The 19388-nt window shown below is 45.8% G+C and overlaps 2 protein-coding genes across 5 annotated transcripts in view; both read left to right on the top strand.

The window, feature by feature from the left end:
* RELB (RELB proto-oncogene, NF-kB subunit) overlaps window positions 1-15546 on the top strand; it is a 16324-nt gene extending 778 nt beyond the window's left edge. The window contains exons 2-9 of the mRNA XM_083877244.1: window positions 2435-2592; window positions 5045-5136; window positions 6290-6421; window positions 7780-7884; window positions 11373-11588; window positions 13509-13577; window positions 14252-14329; window positions 14987-15546. Of these exons, the coding sequence (XP_083733370.1) occupies window positions 2435-2592; window positions 5045-5136; window positions 6290-6421; window positions 7780-7884; window positions 11373-11588; window positions 13509-13577; window positions 14252-14329; window positions 14987-15195 (1059 nt within the window). The 3' untranslated portion in view covers window positions 15196-15546. The remainder of the gene's footprint in view (window positions 1-2434; window positions 2593-5044; window positions 5137-6289; window positions 6422-7779; window positions 7885-11372; window positions 11589-13508; window positions 13578-14251; window positions 14330-14986) is intronic.
* A 1176-nt stretch (window positions 15547-16722) lies between these two features.
* Window positions 16723-19388, top strand: part of CLASRP (CLK4 associating serine/arginine rich protein) — a 33524-nt gene continuing 30858 nt past the window's right edge. The window contains exons 1-3 of one of the 4 annotated variants that reach the window (XM_083877237.1): window positions 16723-16759; window positions 17659-17816; window positions 18756-19016. In XM_083877237.1, the coding sequence (XP_083733363.1) occupies window positions 18918-19016 (99 nt within the window). In that variant the 5' untranslated portion in view covers window positions 16723-16759; window positions 17659-17816; window positions 18756-18917. The remainder of the gene's footprint in view (window positions 16760-17658; window positions 17817-18755; window positions 19017-19388) is intronic. The other 3 variants (XM_083877238.1, XM_083877239.1, XR_014591652.1) reach the window with 3 other exon arrangements.

Raw genomic sequence — 19388 nt, 5'->3', positions numbered from 1 at the left:
TGGGGGAAAAATGGGGAAAAATTGAAAAAAAATTGGGGAAAAAATGGGGAAAAATGGAGAAAAAGTTGAGAAAAAATTGAGAAAAAAAGGAGAAATATTGAGGAAAAGTAGAGGAAAATTGAGGGAAGCTAGAGGAAAAGTTAGGGAAAAATTGGGGGAAAATTGGGGAAAAATGGGGAAAAATTGAAAAAAAATTGGGGAAAAAATGGGGAAAAATGGAGAAAAATTGGGAAAAAGTTGAGAAAAAAATAGGAAAAAAGGGGAAATAGTGGGGGAAATTGGGGGAAGCTAGAGGAAAGGTTAGGGAAAAATTGGGGAAAAAAATGGGAAAAAATTAAGGAAAAATGGAGAAAAAGTTGGGAAAAAATTGGGGAAAAAAGGGGAAAAAGTTGGGAAAAATTGAGAAAAAATGGGAAAGAAAGGGGAAATAGTGGGGGAAAATTGGAGAAAGGTAGAGGAAAAGTTAGGGAAAAATTGGGAAAAATTGGGGAAAAAATCAAAAAAAAATTAAGGAAAAATGGGGAAAAAATCGGAAAAAAATTGGAAAAAAATGGGGAAAAATTGGGGAAATATTGGGGAAAAATCGGAAAAAACAGGAAAAATCAGGGGAAAATTGGGAAAACCAGGAATGGGTTTGGGGTGGAATTTGGGATGGGTTTGGGATGAGGTTCAGATCTGAGTGTGAGGGAGGTCGGCCGGGAGTGTCCTGGGGGAGAACAGCACCGAGGCCGCCAGGACACTGCCCACTATAGAGGTTAGAGACAAGAAAAGATGGGAAAAATTAGGGAAAAGTTGGGAAAAAATTGGGGAAATATCAGGAAAAAATTGGGGGAAAATTGAAAAAAAATCGGAGAAAAATGGGGGAAATTCCCCATTTCCCCCTCAATTTCCCCCCATTTCCCCCATTTTTCCCCAATTTTCCCCAATTTCCCCATCCATCTTCCCAACTCCCTCCAATTTCCCCCCTTTTTTTCCAATTTTCCCCATTTTTTCCCCAACTTTTCCCCAATTTCCCCCAATTATTCCTCAATTTCCCCCCAATTTTTTTTCCCCAATTCCCAAGCCATTTTCCCCAACTTTTCCAATTCCAACATTTTCCCCCAACTTTCCCCCTATTTTTCCCCTATTTTTCCCCTATTTTTCCCTTTTTTTCCCAATTTTTCCCCAACTTTTCCCCAATTTTTCCCCTACTTCTCCCCAATTTCCCCCAAATTTTCCCCCAAATTTTCCCCCAAATTTTTCCCACCAATTTTCTCCCAACTTTCCCCCAATTTTTCCCCCATTTTTCCCCCAATTTTTCCCCTATTTTTTCCCCTTTTTTTTCCCAAATTTTCCCCAATCTTCCCCAACTTCCCTCCAATTTCCCCCCTATTTTTCCCCAATTTTTTTCCTGATTTTTCCCCCCTATTTCCCCCAATTTTCCCAATTCCCCCACCTTTCCCCCATTTTCCCCCCCATTTTTCCCCTATTTTTCCTCTAATTTTTCCCCTATTTCCCCCAACTTCCCCCCTATTTCCCCTATTTTCCCCCAATTTTCCCCCAATTTTCCCCCAATTTTTCCCCAATTTTTCCCAATTTTTCCCCAATTTTTCCCAATTTTTTCCCAATTTCCCCCCACCTTTCCCCATTTTTCCCCCCATTTTTCCCCTATTTTTTCCTCTAATTTTTCCCCTATTTCCCCCCAACTTTCCCCCAACTTTCCCCCAATTTTCCCCCCAATTTTTCCCCAATTTTCCCCAACTTTTCCCTAAATTTTCCCCAACTTTTCCCCAATTTTTCCCCAATTTTTCCCCAATTTTTCCCCAATTTTTCCCCCAATTTTTCCCCCAACTTTTCCCCAATTTCCCCCCAATTTTTCCCCAATTTTTCCCCAACTTTTCCCCCTATTTTTTCCCCTATTTTTCCCCTATTTTTCCCTTTTTTTTCCCAATTTTTCCCCAACTTCTCCCCAACTTCTCCCCAATTTTCCCCCAATTTTCCCCAACTTTTCCCCAACTTTTCCCCAAATTTTCCCCAATTTTTCCCCAACTTTTCCCCCTATTTTTTCCCCTATTTTTCCCCTATTTTTCCCTTTTTTTTCCCAATTTTTCCCCAACTTCTCCCCAATTTTCCCCCAATTTTCCCCAACTTTTCCCCAACTTTCCCCCCAATTATTCCTCAATTTCCCCCCAATTTTTCCCCAATTTTTCCCCAATTTTTCCCCAATTTTTCCCCAACTTTTCCCCAATTTCCCCCCCAGTTTTTCCCCAATTTTTCCCCAACTTTTCCCCCTATTTTTTCCCCTATTTTTCCCTTTTTTTTTTCCCAATTTTTCCCCAAATTTTCCCCAATTTTTCCCCCAATTTTCCCCCAATTTTTCCCCAATTTTTCCCCAATTTTCCCCCAATTTTTTCCCAACTTTTCCCCCTTATTCTCCCCCATTTTCCCCGTGCAGCTGGTGAACTGCGAGTGCGTCCCCGAGGTGTCGGTGACGGCGTGTCTGGTGTGGAAGGATTGGCCCCACCGGGTCCATCCCCACGGCCTGGTGGGCAAAGACTGCGCCCAGGGGCTCTGCCGGGTCCTGCTGCGGCCCCAGAGCAACCCCAGGCACAGGTACGGGGGAAAAAATTAATTTATAATGGAAAAATGGGATTTCCAAAGGAAATATGGGGAGTTACAGAAAAAAAAATGGAATTTCCAGAAAAAAAAAATGGGGATTTATAGGAGAAAAATGGGGGTTATTGGAGAAAAATGGGGATTTTTAGGAGAAAAAAAGGGGATTTGGAAAGGAAAATGGGGATTTCTAGGAGAAAAATGGGGATTTGTAGGAGAAAAATGGGGATTCAGAAAGGAAAAATGGGAATTTTCAAAGAAAAAAGGGATATCGCAAAGGAAAATGGGGATTTGCAAAGGAAAATGGGGATTATTGAAGGAAAATGGGGATTTGTAGGAGAAAAATGGGGATTTATAGAAGAAAAATGGGGATTATCGAAGGGAAATGGGGATTTCTAGGAGAAAAATTGGGAATTTGCAAAGGAAAATGGGGATTTATAGAAGAAAAATGGGGGTTTATAGGAGAAAATGGGGATTTATAGAAGAATATAATGGAACAGAGTAACCCCAGGCACAGGTACGGGGAAAAATAATAAATATGGAACAGAAAAATGGGATTTCCAAAGGAAAATGGGGAGTTACAGAAAAAAAATGGGGATTTATAGAAAAAAAATGGGGATTTTTAGGAGAAAAATGGGGATTTTTAGGAGAAAAATGGGAATTTCCAAAGAAAAAAGGGATTGGCAAAGGAAAATGGGGATTGTTGAAGGGAAATGGGGATTTATAGGAGAAAAATGGGGATTTGGAAAGGAAAATGGGGATTTCTAGGAGGAAAAATGGGGATTATCAAAGGGAAATGGGGAGTTACAGAAAAAAAATGGGGGTTTATAGAAAAAAAAAGGGGATTTTTAGGAGAAAAATGGGGGTTTGTAGAAGAAAAACAGGGATTATTGAAGGAAAAATGGGAATTATCAAAGGAAAAATGGGGATTGTCGAAGGAAAAATGGGATTTCCCAATAAAAAATGGGGATTGGTGAAGGGAAATGGGGATTTATAGACGAAAAATGGGGATTTTCGAGGAAAAATGGGGATTTTTAGGAGAAAAATTGAGATTTTTAGGAGAAAAATGGGGGTTTATAGGAGAATATAATGGAACAGAGTAACCCCAGGCACAGGTACGGGGAGAAATAATAAATATGGGACAGAAAAATGGGATTTCCAAAGGAAAATGGGGAGTTACAGAAAAAAAATGGGGATTTATAGAAAAAAAAATGGGGATTTTTAGGAGGAAAAATGGGGATTATTGAAGGAAAATGGGGATTTGTAGGAGAAAAATGGGGATTTATAGAAGAAAAATGGGGATTATCGAAGGGAAATGGGGATTTCTAGGAGAAAAATTGGGAATTTGCAAAGGAAAATGGGGATTTATAGAAGAAAAATGGGGGTTTATAGGAGAAAATGGGGATTTTTAGGAGAAAAATGGGGATTTATAGAAGAATATAATGGAACAGAGTAACCCCAGGCACAGGTACGGGGGGAAATAATAAATATGGGACAGAAAAATGGGATTTCTAGGGAAAAAATGGGGATTTATAGGGAAAAAATGGGGGTTTTTAGGAGAAAAATGGGGATTTTTAGGAGAAAAATGGGGATTATCAAAGGAAAATGGGGATTGTTGAAGGGAAATGGGGATTTGGAAAGGAAAATGGGGATTTTTAGGAGAAAAATGGGGATTTTTAGGAGAAAAATGGGGATTTCGCAAAGGAAAAATGGGGGTTGTCAAAGGAAAAATGGGATTTCCCAATAAAAAATGGGGGTTGGCAAAGGGAAATGGGGATTTATAGAAGAAAAATGGGGATTTTTCGAGGAAAAATGGGGATTTTTAGGAGAAAAATGGGGATTTTTAGGAGAAAAATGGGGATTATCAAAGGAAAATGGGGATTGTTGAAGGGAAATGGGGATTTTTAGGAGAAAAAATGGGGATGTGGAAAGGAAAATGGGGATTCTCGGGAAATAAAAGAGAATTTTCAAAGAAAAAAAGGGGAATTCTCCAACAAAAAAGGAGGATTTGCAAGTAAAAATGGGGATTAGCAGAGAAAAAATGGGAATTTAAAAAAAAAATTTGGGTTTTTTTTTTTCTTTCTTGGGGTTTTTTTGGGTGGCTTTTGGTGATTTTTTGGGGTGTTTTTTTTGTGAGTGTTTTTTTTATTATTATTATTTTGGGTTTTTTTGTGATTTTTCTGGGTGGCTTTTTTGATGATTTTTTGGGGGGTTTGGGGGTTTTTTTTGGTGATTTTTGGGGGTTTTTTTGATGATTTTTTGGTGGTTTGGGGGGGGTTTTTGTGTGTTTTTGGTGATTTTTTTTTTTTTGTGTGTGTGTTTTTGGGTTTTTTTTAAATTTTTGGGGGGGTTGGGGGTTCTTTTTGTGTTTTTTGGATCTTTTGGGAATTTTGGGCAGGGGAATTCAAGGAAAAGGCCAGAAAAAATGAGGAATTTTGGTATTTTTGGGCAGTTTCAGCAATCTGGGCATTCAGTGTGTGAAGAAGAAGGAAATCGAAGCCGCCATCGAGAAAAAGCTGCAACTGGGGATCGACCCCTTCAAAGGTCAGAAAAAACTTTTTCATTTATTTTCCCTGAATTTCCCTGGATTTTCCTGGAATTTCCTGGAATTTTCCTGGATTTTCCTGGATTTTTCCTGGATTTCCCTGGATTTCTCCTGGATTTTTCTTGGATTTTCCTGTTTTTTTCCTGGATTTTTCCTGAATTTTCCTGGATTTTCCTGGATTTTTCCTGGATTTCCCTGGATTTTCCTGGATTTTTCCTGGATTTTCCTGGATTTTTCCTGAATTTTCCTGGATTTTCCTGGATTTTTCCTGGATTTCCCTGGATTTCTCCTGGATTTTTCTTGGATTTTCCTGTTTTTTTCCTGGATTTTTCCTGGATTTTTCCTGGTTTTTCCTGTTTTTTCCCTGGATTTCCCTGGATTTTTCTGGGTTTTCCTGAAATTTCCTGGATTTTTCCTGGATTTTTCCTGAAATTTCCTGGGTTTTCCTGGATTTTTCCTGTTTTTTCCTGAATTTTCCTGGATTTTTCCTGAATTTTCCCTGTATTTTCCTGGATTTTTCCTGAATTTTCATGAATTTTCCTGAATTTTCCTGGATTTTCCATGGATTTTCCATGGATTTTCCTGGATTTTCCCCAGTTTTCCCCCATTTCCCCCCATTTTTTCCCCTATTTCTCACGAAATTTTCTCATTTCCCCCATTTTTCCCCCATTTTTCCCCCATTTTTCCCCCATTTTTCCCCCCATTTTCCCCCATTTTCCCCCCCATTTTCTCCCATTTTTTCCCCATTTTTTCTCCCATTTTTTCCTCATTTTTTCCCCATTTTTTCCTCATTTTTCCCCCATTTTTCTCCCCATTTTTCTCCCCATTTTTCTCCCCATTTTTCTCCCCATTTTTCCCCCATTTTTCCCCCCATTTTTTCCCCCATTTTCCCCCCATTTTTTCCCCCATTTTCTCCCATTTTTTCCCCATTTTTTCTCCCATTTTTTTCCTCATTTTTTTCCCCCATTTTTTCCCATTTTTTCTCCCATTTTTTCCTCATTTTTCCTGGGTTTTTTTTCCCATTTTTTCCCATTTTCTCCCCATTTTTTCTCCCATTTTTTCCTCATTTCTCCTGGGTTTTTTTTTCCCATTTTTTCCCATTTTCTCCCCATTTTTTCTCCCATTTTTTCCCATTTTTTCCCTGTTTTCCAGCGGGCTCCCTGCGGAACCATCAGGAGGTTGATCTGAACGTGGTCAGGATTTGTTTCCAGGCCTCGTTCCGGGACCGCGCCGGGATCCCCCGCAGCCTCAGCCCGGTGCTGTCCCAGCCCATCTTCGACAAGAGTGAGTCCAAAATCCCCCAAATTCACCCCAAAAACAGCCCCAAAACAACCCCAAAATATCCTGGAAATATCCCCAAAAAATCACAAAAAAATCCCCCCAAAATCAAAAAAATATCCTGAAAAAATCCCCCAAAATATCCCGAAAAATCCTGAAAAAATTCTGAAAAAAATCCAAAAAATATCCCAAGAAAATATTCAGAAAATGTCCTGAAAATATCCCAAAAAATCTCCCAAATTCCCCCCCGGAGCCTCAGCCCGGTGCTGTCCCAGCCCATCTTCGACAAGAGTGAGTCCAAAATCCACAAAATTCACCCCAAAAACAGCCTAAAAATGGCCTCAAAACCTCCTCAAAATATCCTGAAAATGTCCTGAAAAAATCCTAAAAATATCCCCCAAAATATATTAAAAAAATCACAAAAATAGCCAAAAAAATCCCTCAAAATATCCTGAAAATATTTCCAAAAATATCCTGAAAATATCCCCAAAAATATAAAAAAAATCCCCCAAAATGTCCTGCAAAATTCCCCCAAAATATCCCAAAAATATCCCTAAGAAATCACAAAAAAGTCCCAAAAATATCCTGAAAAAATCCCCCCAAAATATCCCAAAAATGTCCTGAAAAATCCTGAAAAAAATCCTGAAAAAATCCCCAAAAATCCAAAAAATATCCTGAAAAAATCCCCCCAAATAGCTCAAAAATTAAAAAAAAAAAATCCAGAAAATATATATTTTAAAAAATCCAGAAAATATAAAAAAAACCCCAAAATTTTCCGAAAAATACCAAAAAATCCCCCCAAAAATTAAAAAAAAAATCCCAAAAAATCCCCCCAAAAATCCATAAAAAAATCCCAAAAAATCCCCCCAAAAATCCATAAAAAAATCCCAAAAAATCCAATAAAATCCTCAAAAAAATCCCCCAAAATAAAAAATATTTTAAAAATCTTTAAAAACCCCCCAAAAATTCCCCAAAAATTAAAAAAAAAAAAAATCCCCAAAATATCCCCCCAAAAAACCCAAAACAAATTACAAAAAAAAAAAAATCTCAAAAAAAATCCCAAAAAACCCTAAAAAAAAAACCCAAAAAAATCCAAAAAAATCAAAATAAAATTTAAAAAAAATCACCAAAAATTCAAAAAAAAAATCCCAAAAAATCCTCAAAAAAGTCCCAAAAAAACACCAAAGAATCAGAATAAAATAAAAAAAAAATCACAAAAAATTCCAAAAAAATCCCCAAAAAATCCTCAAAAATTCACAAAAAATTCCAAAAAAATCCCAAAAAATTCTCAAAAAAATTCCCAAAAATTCCCCTAAATTTGGGACAAACCCCCAAGTTTCTTTTCCCCGTTTTGGGCATTTCAGAGTCCACGAACACGTCGGAGCTGCGGATTTGCCGCATGAACAAAGAGAGCGGCCCCTGCACGGGGGGGGAGGAGCTTTACCTGCTCTGTGACAAGGTCCAGAAAGGTGGGGACACACCTGGGGACACCTGGGGACACCTGGGACACACCTGGGGACACACCTGGGACACCTGGGGACACCTGGGACACACCTGGGACACACCTGGGACACCTGGGACAGCTGGGACACCTGGGGACACACCTGGGACACCTGGGACACCTGGGGACACCTGGGACACCTGGGGACACACCTGGGACACCTGGGACAGCTGGGGACACACCTGGGATACCTGGGGACACACCTGGGGACACCTGGGACACCTGGGAACACCTGGGGACACACCTGGGACACACCTGGGACACCTGGGGACACACCTGGGGACACACCTGGGGACACACCTGGGGACACACCTGGGGACACCTGGGACACACCTGGGACACCTGGGACACACCTGGGACACACCTGGGCACACCTGGGACACACCTGGGACACACCTGGGACACACCTGGGGATACCTGGGACACACCTGGGGACACACCTGGGGACACCTGGGACACACCTGGGACACACCTGGGCACACCTGGGGACACACCTGGGACACCTGGGGACACCTGGGACACACCTGGGACACACCTGGGGACACCTGGGGACACCTGGGACACCTGGGACACCTGGGGACACCTGGGACACACCTGGGGACACACCTGGGGACACACCTGGGACACCTGGGACACACCTGGGACACCTGGGGACACACCTGGGGACACCTGGGGACACACCTGGGGACACACCTGGGGACACCTGGGGACACCTGGGACACCTGGGACACACCTGGGACAGCTGGGGACACACCTGGGGACACACCTGGGGACACACCTGGGACACACCTGGGGACACACCTGGGGACACCTGGGACACACCTGGGACACACCTGGGGACACACCTGGGGACACACCTGGGACACACCTGGGGACACACCTGGGACACCTGGGACAGCTGGGGACACCTGGGGACACACCTGGGGACACACCTGGGGACACACCTGGGACACACCTGGGGACACACCTGGGAACACCTGGGGACACACCTGGGACACCTGGGACAGCTGGGGACACCTGGGGACACACCTGGGGACACACCTGGGGACACACCTGGGACACACCTGGGGACACACCTGGGGACACCTGGGACACACCTGGGACACACCTGGAACACACCTGGGAACACCTGGGGACACCTGGGACACACCTGGGGACACACCTGGGGACACACCTGGGACACACCTGGGAACACCTGGGGACACCTGGGGACACCTGGAGACACCTGGGACACACCTGGGACACACCTGGGACACCTGGGACACACCTGGGGACACCTGGGGACACACCTGGGACACACCTGGGACACACCTGGGACACCTGGGGACACACCTGGGACACACCTGGGACACACCTGGGGACACCTGGGGACACACCTGGGGGGACACCTGGGGACACACCTGGACACACCTGGGGACACCTGGGACACACCTGGGGACACCTGGGGACACACCTGGGACACACCTGGGACACACCTGGGGACACCTGGGACACACCTGGGGACACCTGGGGACACACCTGGGACACACCTGGGGACACCTGGGGACACACCTGGGAACACACCTGGGACACACCTGGGGACACACCTGGGGCACCCCTCCCATTCCCAGCCCTGTATCCCCATCCCACAGCCCAGAGCCCAGAGCCCAAATCCCCCAATCCCCCAATCCCCAAATTCCCATAGAATCCCCATAGAATTCCCATAGAATCCCCATAGAATCCCCATAGAATTCCCATAGAATTCCCATAGAATCCCCATAGAATCCCCATAGAATTCCCATAGAATCCCCATAGAATTCCCATAGAATCCCCATAGAATCCCCATAGGATCCCCATAGAATCCCCATAGAATCCCCATAGGATTCCCATAGAATTCCCATAGAATTCCCATAGAATCCCCACAGAATTCCCATAGAATCCCCATAGGATCCCCATAGAATCCCCATAGAATCCCCATAGGATTCCCATAGAATTCCCATAGAATTCCCATAGAATCCCCACAGAATTCCCATAGAATCCCCATAGAATCCCCACAGAATCCCCATAGAATCCCCATAGAATCCCCACAGAATCCCCATAGAATCCCCATAGAATCCCCATAGAATCCCCATAGAATCCCCATAGAATTCCCATAGAATTCCCAGAGAATCCCCATAGAATCCCCACAGAATCCCCACAAAATCCCCATAAAATCCCCATAGAATCCCCATAGAATCCCCAGAGAATCCCCATAGAACTCCCATAGAATTCCCATAGAACTCCCATAGAATCCCCATAGAATTCCCATAGAATCCCCATAGAATCCCCAGAGAATCCCCATAGAACTCCCATAGAATTCCCATAGAACTCCCATAGAATCCCCATAGAATTCCCATAGAATCCCCATAGAATCCCCATAGAATTCCCACAGAATCCCCTTAGAATCCCCACAGAATTTCCATAGAATCCCCATAGAATCCCCATAGAATCCCCATAGAATTCCCACAGAATTCCCATAGAATCCCCATAGAATCCCCATAGAATCCCCATAGAATTCCCACAGAATCCCCATAGAATCCCCATAGAATCCCCATAGAATTCCCATAGAATTCCCATAGAATTCCCACAGAATCCCCACAGAATCCCCATAGAATTCCCATAGAATCCCCACAGAATCCCCACAGAATCCCCACAGAATCCCCCCAGAATCCCCCAGAATCCCCGTTATTCCAGAGGACATCGCGGTGATTTTCCGCCGGGAGTCGTGGGAGGCGCGGGCCAAATCCTCCCACATCCCAAACCCCAAACCCCACACCCCATTCCCAAATCCCAAATTCCCAAATCCCCCAATCCCCAAATCCCCATAGAATTCCCAGAGAATTCCCAGAGAATTCCCATAGAATTCCCATAGAATTCCCATAGGATCCCCATAGAATCCCCATAGAATCCCCATAGAATTCCCATAGAATCCCCATAGAATTCCCACAGAATTCCCATAGAATCCCCATAGAATCCCCATAGAATCCCCAGAGAATTCCCACAGAATCCCCATAGAATCCCCATAGAATCCCCATAGAATTCCCATAGAATTCCCACAGAATCCCCATAGAATTCCCACAGAATCCCCATAGAATCCCCACAGAATCCCCATAGAATCCCCATAGAATTCCCACAGAATTCCCATAGAATCCCCATAGAATTCCCATAGAATCCCCATAGAATTCCCACAGAATTCCCATAGAATCCCCATAGAATCCCCATAGAATCCCCAGAGAATTCCCACAGAATCCCCATAGAATCCCCATAGAATCCCCATAGAATCCCCATAGAATCCCCACAGAATCCCCATAGAATCCCCATAGAATCCCCATAGAATTCCCATAGAATTCCCACAGAATCCCCATAGAATCCCCACAGAATCCCCATAGAATCCCCACAGAATCCCCCCAGAATCCCCCAGAATTCCCGTTTTTCCAGAGGACATCGCGGTGATTTTCCGCCGGGAGTCGTGGGAGGCGCGGGCGGATTTTTCCCAGGCCGACGTTCACCGCCAGGTGGCGATCGTGCTGCGGACCCCGCCCTACGCGCACCTGGAGCTGCGGGAGCCCGTGCAGGTGGAGGTGTTTCTGCAGCGCCTCACCGACAGCGTCAGGAGCGAGGGGTTCCGCTTCACCTACCTGCCCCGGGACACCGGTACACACCTGGATTTACCTGGGGTGGGTTACCTGGGCTCAGGTACAGTACAGGTGTAGGTACAGTACAGGTACAGGTACAGGTACAGTACAGTACAGTACAGGTACAGTACAGTACAGTACAGGTACAGTACAGGTGTAGGTGCAGGTACAGTACAGGTACAGTACAGGTGTAGGTACAGTACAGGTGTAGGTACAGTACAGTACAGGTACAGGTACAGTACAGGTACAGGTACAGGTACAGTACAGGTGCAGGTGGAGGTGTTTCTGCAGCGCCTCACCGACAGCGTCAGGAGCGAGGGGTTCCGCTTCACCTACCTGCCCCGGGACACCGGTAATCACCTGGATTTACCTGGGGTGGGTTACCTGGGCTCAGGTACAGGTGCAGGTACAGTACAGGTACAGGTGCAGGTGGAGGTGTTTCTGCAGCACCTCACCGACAGCGTCAGGAGTGAGGGGTTCCGCTTCACCTACCTGCCCCGGGACACCGGTACACACCTGGATTTACCTGGATTTACCGGGGTTTACCTGGATTTACCGGGGATAGAGCCAGGATTTACCTGGGGTGGGTTACCTGGGCTCAGGTATAGGTACAGTACAGGTGTAGGTACAGTACAGGTACAGTACAGGTACAGGTACAGGTGCAGGTGGAGGTGTTTCTGCAGCGCCTCACCGACAGCGTCAGGAGCGAGGGGTTCCGCTTCACCTACCTGCCCCGGGACACCGGTACACACCTGGATTTACCTGGGGTGGGTTACCTGGGCTCAGGTACAGTACAGGTTTAGGTACAGTACAGGTACAGGTACAGTACAGGTGCAGGTGTTTCTGCAGCGCCTCACCGACAGCGTCAGGAGCGAGGGGTTCCGCTTCACCTACCTGCCCCGGGACACCGGTACACACCTGGATTTACCTGGGATAGAGCCAGGATTTACCTGGGATGGGTTACCTGGGCTCAGGTATAGGTACAGGTACAGTACAGGTACAGGTACAGTACAGGTACAGTAGAGGTACAGGTACAGGTGCAGGTACAGTACAGGTGCAGGTACAGGTGTAGGTACAGGTACAGTACAGGTACAGTACAGGTACAGGTGCAGGTGCAGCACAGGTGCAGGTGGAGGTGTTTCTGCAGCATCTCACCGACAGCGTCAGGGATTCTGGTTCACCTGTACCTGCCCCAGACACCGGGACCCACCTGGATTTACCGGGGATAGAACCGGGATTTAGCGGGAATTATCCGTTTATTCCCAGTGTTTCTATTCCCGGTTCATTCCCGGTTTATTCCCAGTTTACCCCCAGTTTATTCCCAGTTTATCCCTGCTTTATCCCCAGTTTATTCTTGGTCCATTCCCGGTCTACCCCAGTTTATTCCTGATTTATTCCTGGTTTATTCCTGGTTTCTCCCAGTTTATTCCAGTTTATTCCCAGTTTATTCCCTGTTTATTCCCGATTTATTCCCAGTTCATTCCCGGTCCATTCCCAGTTTATTCCCAGTTTATTCCCAGTTTATTCCCAGTTCATTCCCAGTTTATTCCCAGTTCATTCTCAGTTCATTCCTGGTCCATTCCCAGTTTATCCCAGTTTATTCCCGGTTCATTCCCAGTTTATTCCCGGGTTATTCCCAGTTTATTCCCAGTTCATTCCCGGTCCATTCCCAGTTTATCCCAGTTCATTCCCAGTTTATTCCCAGTTCATTCCCAGTTTATTCCCAGTTCATTCTCAGTTCATCCCCAATTCATTCCCAGTTTATTCCCAGTTTATTCCTGATTTATTCCTGTTTTATTCCTGATTTATTCCCAGTTTATTCCCAGTCCATCTCAGTTTATTCCCGGGTTATTCCCAGTTTATCCCAGTTCATTCCCACTTTATTCCCGGTGTTTCAATTCCCAGTTTCCCCCAGTTCACTCCCAGTTTATTCCCGCAGACGCCTACGGGGTTCAGGTGAAGCGCAAACGGGGAATGCCCGACGTGCTGGAGGAGCTGTCGGGGACAGGTGGGACCGGGGGGACCGGGGGGACTGGGATAAACTGGGATAAACTGGGAGGGACTGGAGGGAACTGGGAGGGACTGGGAGGGACTGGGATGGACTGGGGACAAACTGGGATAAACTGGGAGGGACTGGGATGGACTGGGGACAAACTGGGATAAACTGGGAGGGACTGGGATGGACTGGGGACAAACTGGGATAAACTGGGAGGGACTGGGAGAGACTGGGGGGGACTGGGAGGGGATTGGGATGAAACTGGGAGGGGCTGGGTGGGACTGGGAGAGAACTGGGAGGGGATTTGGGGGAACTGGGAGGGACTGGGATAAACTGGGATGAACTGGGAGAGACTGGGGGGGACTGGGAGGGAACTGGGAGGGGATTTGAGGGAAATTTGGGATGAATTTGAGGAGATTTTAAGGAATTTGGGATGAATTTGAGGGAATTTGAGATAAATTTGGGATAAATTTGGGGGGAATTTTGGGAGGATTTGGGATGGATTTGGGATGAATTTGAGGGAAATTTGGGGAAAATTTGGGATGAAATTGGGATGGATTTTGGGATAAATTTGGGAAGAATTTGGGGGATTTTCAGGGGATTTAAGGGGATTTTGGGATAAATTTGGGATGAATTCGGGGGATTTGGGATAAATTTGTGCATTTTGTGTCCCTGACCCCCCCCAGACCCGTTTGGGATCGAGGCCAAGAGGAGGAAGAAGCCCCCGGGGTACCTGGAGCATTTCCTCCCCCTGGGGCCCCCAGGTGAGACCCCCGAGCCCCAAAACCCCCAAATTCCACCCCAAAAATCCCAATTTCCCCACAAATCCCCATTCCCCCTCAAAAAAATCCCAATTTCCCCAAAAAATTCCCAATTTTCCCCCAAAAAATCCCATTTTTGCTCCCCTAAAATCCCAATTTCCCTCCCAAAATCCCATTTTTTTCCTCCAAATCCCAATTTTCTCCCCCAAATCCCCAAATTTCCCCCCAAATTCCCAAAATTTCCTGAAAAATCCCAATTTCCCCCCTAAAATCCCCAATTCCCCTCCCAAATCCCCAATTTTCCCACCCAAATTCCCATTTTTCCCTCAAATCCCATTTTTTCCCCAAAACCCCCAATTTCCCCCCCCAAATCCCATTTTTCCCCAAAAAAAATCCCAATTTTCTCCCCAAAAACCCCATTTTCCCCTCTAAAATCCCCAAAAATTCCTGAAAATCCCAATTTCTCCCCTAAAAATCCCGATTTTTCCTCCCAATTCCCATTTTTTCTCCCCAAACCCCCAAATTTCCCCCATAAATTCCATTTTTCCTCCCTAAATTCTCATTTTTCCCCCCTAAATCCTCATTTTTCCCCCCTAAATTCTCATTTTTCCCCCATAAATCCTCATTTTCCCCCCTAAATTCTCATTTTTCCCCCCCCAGACGGCGCCTTCCCCTCGGAGCCTTTGGAGCCCCTGGAGCCCCTTCCCCAAATTTTGGCCCCTTTTGTCCCCCCGAGTTTTTCCTCGTTTTTTCCGGGCCCGGAATTCCCGGAATTCCCGATTTTCCCGGGCCCGGAGCCCCCCAGTGGGGACCCCCCCCCAATTTCCAGCCTGGTGGGGTCACACATGTTCCCGGGGGGGGAGGGATGAGCATTTTACACAAAAAAAATTCATAAAATAGTCCCAAAAAGTCGCCCAAAAATCGCCCAAAAATTGCCAAAAAAATTGCCAAAAATTGTCCAAAAATCCCCCCAAAATTCCCCAAAAAATTCCCAAAAAATTCCCTAAAAAATCCTAAAATATCCCCAAAAAAATCCCCCAAAATTCCCAAAAAAATCCTCCCAAAATTGCCCAAGAATTCCCCAGAAATTAAAAAAAAAAAAAAATTCCCCCAAAATTCAAAAAAAGTCGCCAAAAAAATTGGGAAAAAAATTCCCCCAAAAAATTCCCAAAAATTAAAAAAAAAAAAAAAAATTTAAAAAAAAAAAAATTTGCGAAAAGTTCCCCCCAAAAATTCAAAAAAAATTCGCAAAAAGTTCCCCAAAATTTCTAAAAAATTCCCCAAAAAATTCCCCCAAAATTCCCCAAAAATTCCCCAAAAATTCCTCCAAAATTCCACAAAAAATCCCACTAAAAATTCCACAAAAATTAAAAAAAAAATCATTAAAATATTCTGCAAATTCCCCCCAAAATTCCCCAAAAATCCACAAAAAATTCACAAAAAAATTCAAATTTTGGGTGGAATTCTTGGGATTTTGGGGAAAATTTCCAGGATTTTGTGAAAAATTCCCAGGATTTTTGGGCAGAATATTGGGAATTTTGGGGCGGAATTATTGGCAATTTTGGGGTGGAATTCCAGAATTTTTGGGTGAAATTATTGGGAAATTTTGGGGGGGAAATTCCCGGGAATTTTGAGCAGAATTCCAGAATTTTTGGGGGGCGGAATTTTTGGGATTTTTTTGGGCAGAATTTCAGGAATTTTGGGTGGAATTCTTGGATTTTGGGCGGAATAAAACCATGGATGGAAAACTGGGAATTGTTTTTGGGGAACTGGGATAAACTGGGATGGACTGGGAAGGGACTGGGATGGACTGGGATAAACTGGGAGGGACTGGGATAAACTGGGATGAACTGGGATGGACTGGGAGGGAACTGGAATGAACTGGGATAAATTGGGATGGACTGGGATAAACTGGGAGGGACTGGGATGAACTGGGATGGAACTGGAATAAACTGGGAGGGACTGGGATGAACTGGGATGGACTGGGATAAACTGGGAGGGACTGGGATGAACTGGGAGGGGACTGGGATAGACTGGGAGGGACTGGGAGGAACTGGGATAAACTGGGATTCACTGGGACCGCCCCCAGTCTATCCCAGTACAGAACTGGGAACAGAACCCGGAAAAGGAACCACTTAAGCCCCGCCCACATTTAAAGCCACGCCCCTTCATCTCCCGCCAATTGGCTCCGCCCCAGCCTCGTTCTGACACAAGCCACGCCCCTAGCGTCACGCTTAGACCACGCCCACAGCATCGTTCTGATAGTAAACCACGCCCTATCCCCTTACTTAGACCACGCCCCCAGCCTCGTTCTGAAACAAACCACGCCCTCCACGCAACCACGTAAGCACCGCCCATTCCCGTCATTCTCCCCGCCTCTCCCTCACTTCCGCTTCCGCTCGTCACTTCCGCTTCCGGGTGGCGCCGAGCGCGGTGAGCGGCGTTGGCGGCGGGGCCGCTCCCCCAATTAACGCCTTAATTAACGCCCTAATTAACCCCCCCTCGGGTTTTCTCGTTATTTACGGCCCTAATTAACCCCCCCTCGGGTTTTCTCGTTATTTACGGCCCTAATTAACCCCCCTCGGGTTTTCCCGTTAATTGCGGCCCTAATTAATTACCATTAATTACCCCCTAATTAATTCCCCATTAATTACCCCCTAATTAACCTATTTTTCCCTTTATTCCCATTTTAATTCCTATTTTGCCCTTTATTCCCTTTTTTAAATAGTATTTCCCCTTTATTTCTATTTTTAATTAGTATTTCCCCTTTATTCCCACTTTTAATTCCCTTTTCTCCCTTTATTTCTATTTTTAATTCCTATTTTGCCATTTTTAATTTCTATTTCCTCCTTTATTCCCATTTTAAATTAATATTTTCCCTTTATTCCCATTTTTAAATTCCTTTTCTCCACTTTATTCCTATTTTTTAATTCCCAGTTCCCACTTTTTTCCTCATTGTTCCCATTTCTTGATTCCCGTTTTTCCAATTTCCCTCCTTTACTCCCAATTTTCTCCCCTTTATTCCCAATTTCCCCCTTTAATTCTCAATTTTCCCCCTTTAATTCCCAATTTTCACTCATTAATTCCCCTTTTCCCCCCATTAATTCCCAATTTTCCCCCATTAATCCCCAATTTCTCCCTTTTAATCCCCAGTTTTCCCCCTTTAATTCCCAATTTCCCCATTAAATTCCCTCTTTAAATCCAAATTTTTCCCCTTAATTCCCAATTTCTCCCCTTTAATTCCCATTTTCTCCCCCTTTAATCCCCAGTTTCCCCCTTTAATTCCCAATTCCCTCCTCCCTAAATCCTCTTTATTATTTTTCCTCCCACAGGAACCTCCTCGTCCTCCCCCTTTCCCCTCCCCAACCCCCTGTGGATCCCCTTGGAACATTCTGGAACCCCCTGGAAGGTTCTGGAACCATCTAGACCTCCCTGGAAGGTTCTGAACCCCCTGTGGAACCTCCTGGAACCTCCTGGATCCTTCTGGAAGGTTCTGAAACCCCCTGTAGAACCCCCTGGCCCCTTTTGGAAGGTTCTGAACTCACTGTGGTCCTTTCTGGAATCTTCTGGACATTTTTGGAACCTTCTGGACCTTTCTGGAAGGTTCTGAAGGCCCCTGAACCCCCTCTGGCCCATTCTGGACCCTTCTGGACCCTTCTGGAAGGTTCTGAACCACCTGTGGAAGCCCCTGGAAGGTTCTGGAACCCCCTGCAACCCTTTGGATCCTTCTGGAAGGTTCTTGAGCCGCTGTAGAACCCCCCCCCCCATCCCACAGTGGAAGGTCCCGGAAGGTTCTGGAAGGTTCTAGAAGGTCCCTGCTGCCCCCATCCCACAGTGGAAGGTCCTGGAAGGTTCTGGAAGGTTCTAGAAGGTCCCTGCTGCCCCCATCCCACAGTGAAAGGTCCTGGAAGGTTCTGGAAGGTCCCAGACCTTTCTGTCTTGTTCTGGAAGGTTCCTGACCCCCTTTGGACCCCCCCCTCCCCCCCATCCTGCAGTGGAAGGTCCTGGAAAGTTCCAGAAGGTCCCTGTCCCACTTTGGAGGGTCCTGGAAGGTTCTAGGAGGCTCCTGCTGCCCCTGTCCCATTGTGGAAAGTTCCAGAAGGTCCCTGCCCCGTAGTGGAAGGTCCTGAAAGGTTCTGGAAGGTCCCTGCTGCCCCCATCCCACAGTGGAAGGTCCTGGAAGGTTCCAGAAGGTTCTGGAAGGTCCCTGTCCTGTTGTGGAAGGTCCTGAAAGGTTCTGGAAGGTTTTGACCCCATTTTTCACCCCTCATTCTGCAGTGAAAGGTCCTGGAAGGTTCTGGAAGGTCCTGGAAGGTCCCTGCTGCCCCCATCCCACAGTGAAAGGTCCTGGAAGGTCCCAGAAGGTTCCAGAAGGTCCCTGTCCCATTGTGGAAGGTTCTGACCCCATTTTTGACCCCTCATCCTGCAGTGAAAGGTCCCGGAAGGTTCTGGAAGGTCCTGGAAGGTCCTGGAAGGTCCCTGCTGCCCCCATCCCACAGTGAAAGGTCCTGGAAGGTCCCAGAAGGTTCTGGAAGGTCCTGGAAGGTTCCCTGAGGCGTGGTGAGCCCCTTTGGGGCCGGGCGGGGCCGGGATGTGGCACGAGGCGCGGAAACACGAGCGGAAGCTGCGGGGGATGATGGTGGATTACAAGAAACGCGCCGAGAGACGCCGCGAGTACTACGAGAAAATCGTGAGTTGGGGAATTTCTAATTTCCCTCATTGATTTCCAATTTTCCCCCGTTATTTTTTAATTTTCCCCCGTTATTTTTTAATTTTCCCCCATTATTTTCCAATTCCCCCCGTTAATTTCCAGTTTTCCCCATTAATTTCCCCCATTAATTCCCAATCCCCCCATTAATTTCCCCATTAATTCCCAATTTCCCCCATTAATTTCCCCCATTAATTCCCAATTCCTCCCATTAATTCCCCCCATTAATATCCAAATTCCCCCCATTAATTCCCAATTTCCCCCCATTAATTTCCCCATTAATTCCCAATTTTCCCCATTTATTCCCCCATTAATTCCCAATTTCCCCCATGATTTACAATTCCTAATTCCCGG

The sequence above is a fragment of the Zosterops lateralis genome (genome assembly GCF_965231275.1).
Source record: "Zosterops lateralis genome assembly, chromosome: 23".
Taxonomy (NCBI): Eukaryota; Metazoa; Chordata; class Aves; order Passeriformes; family Zosteropidae; genus Zosterops; species Zosterops lateralis.
Note: the sequence above shows the minus strand (reverse complement) of the source record. Positions and strands in the feature narration are given on the sequence as shown.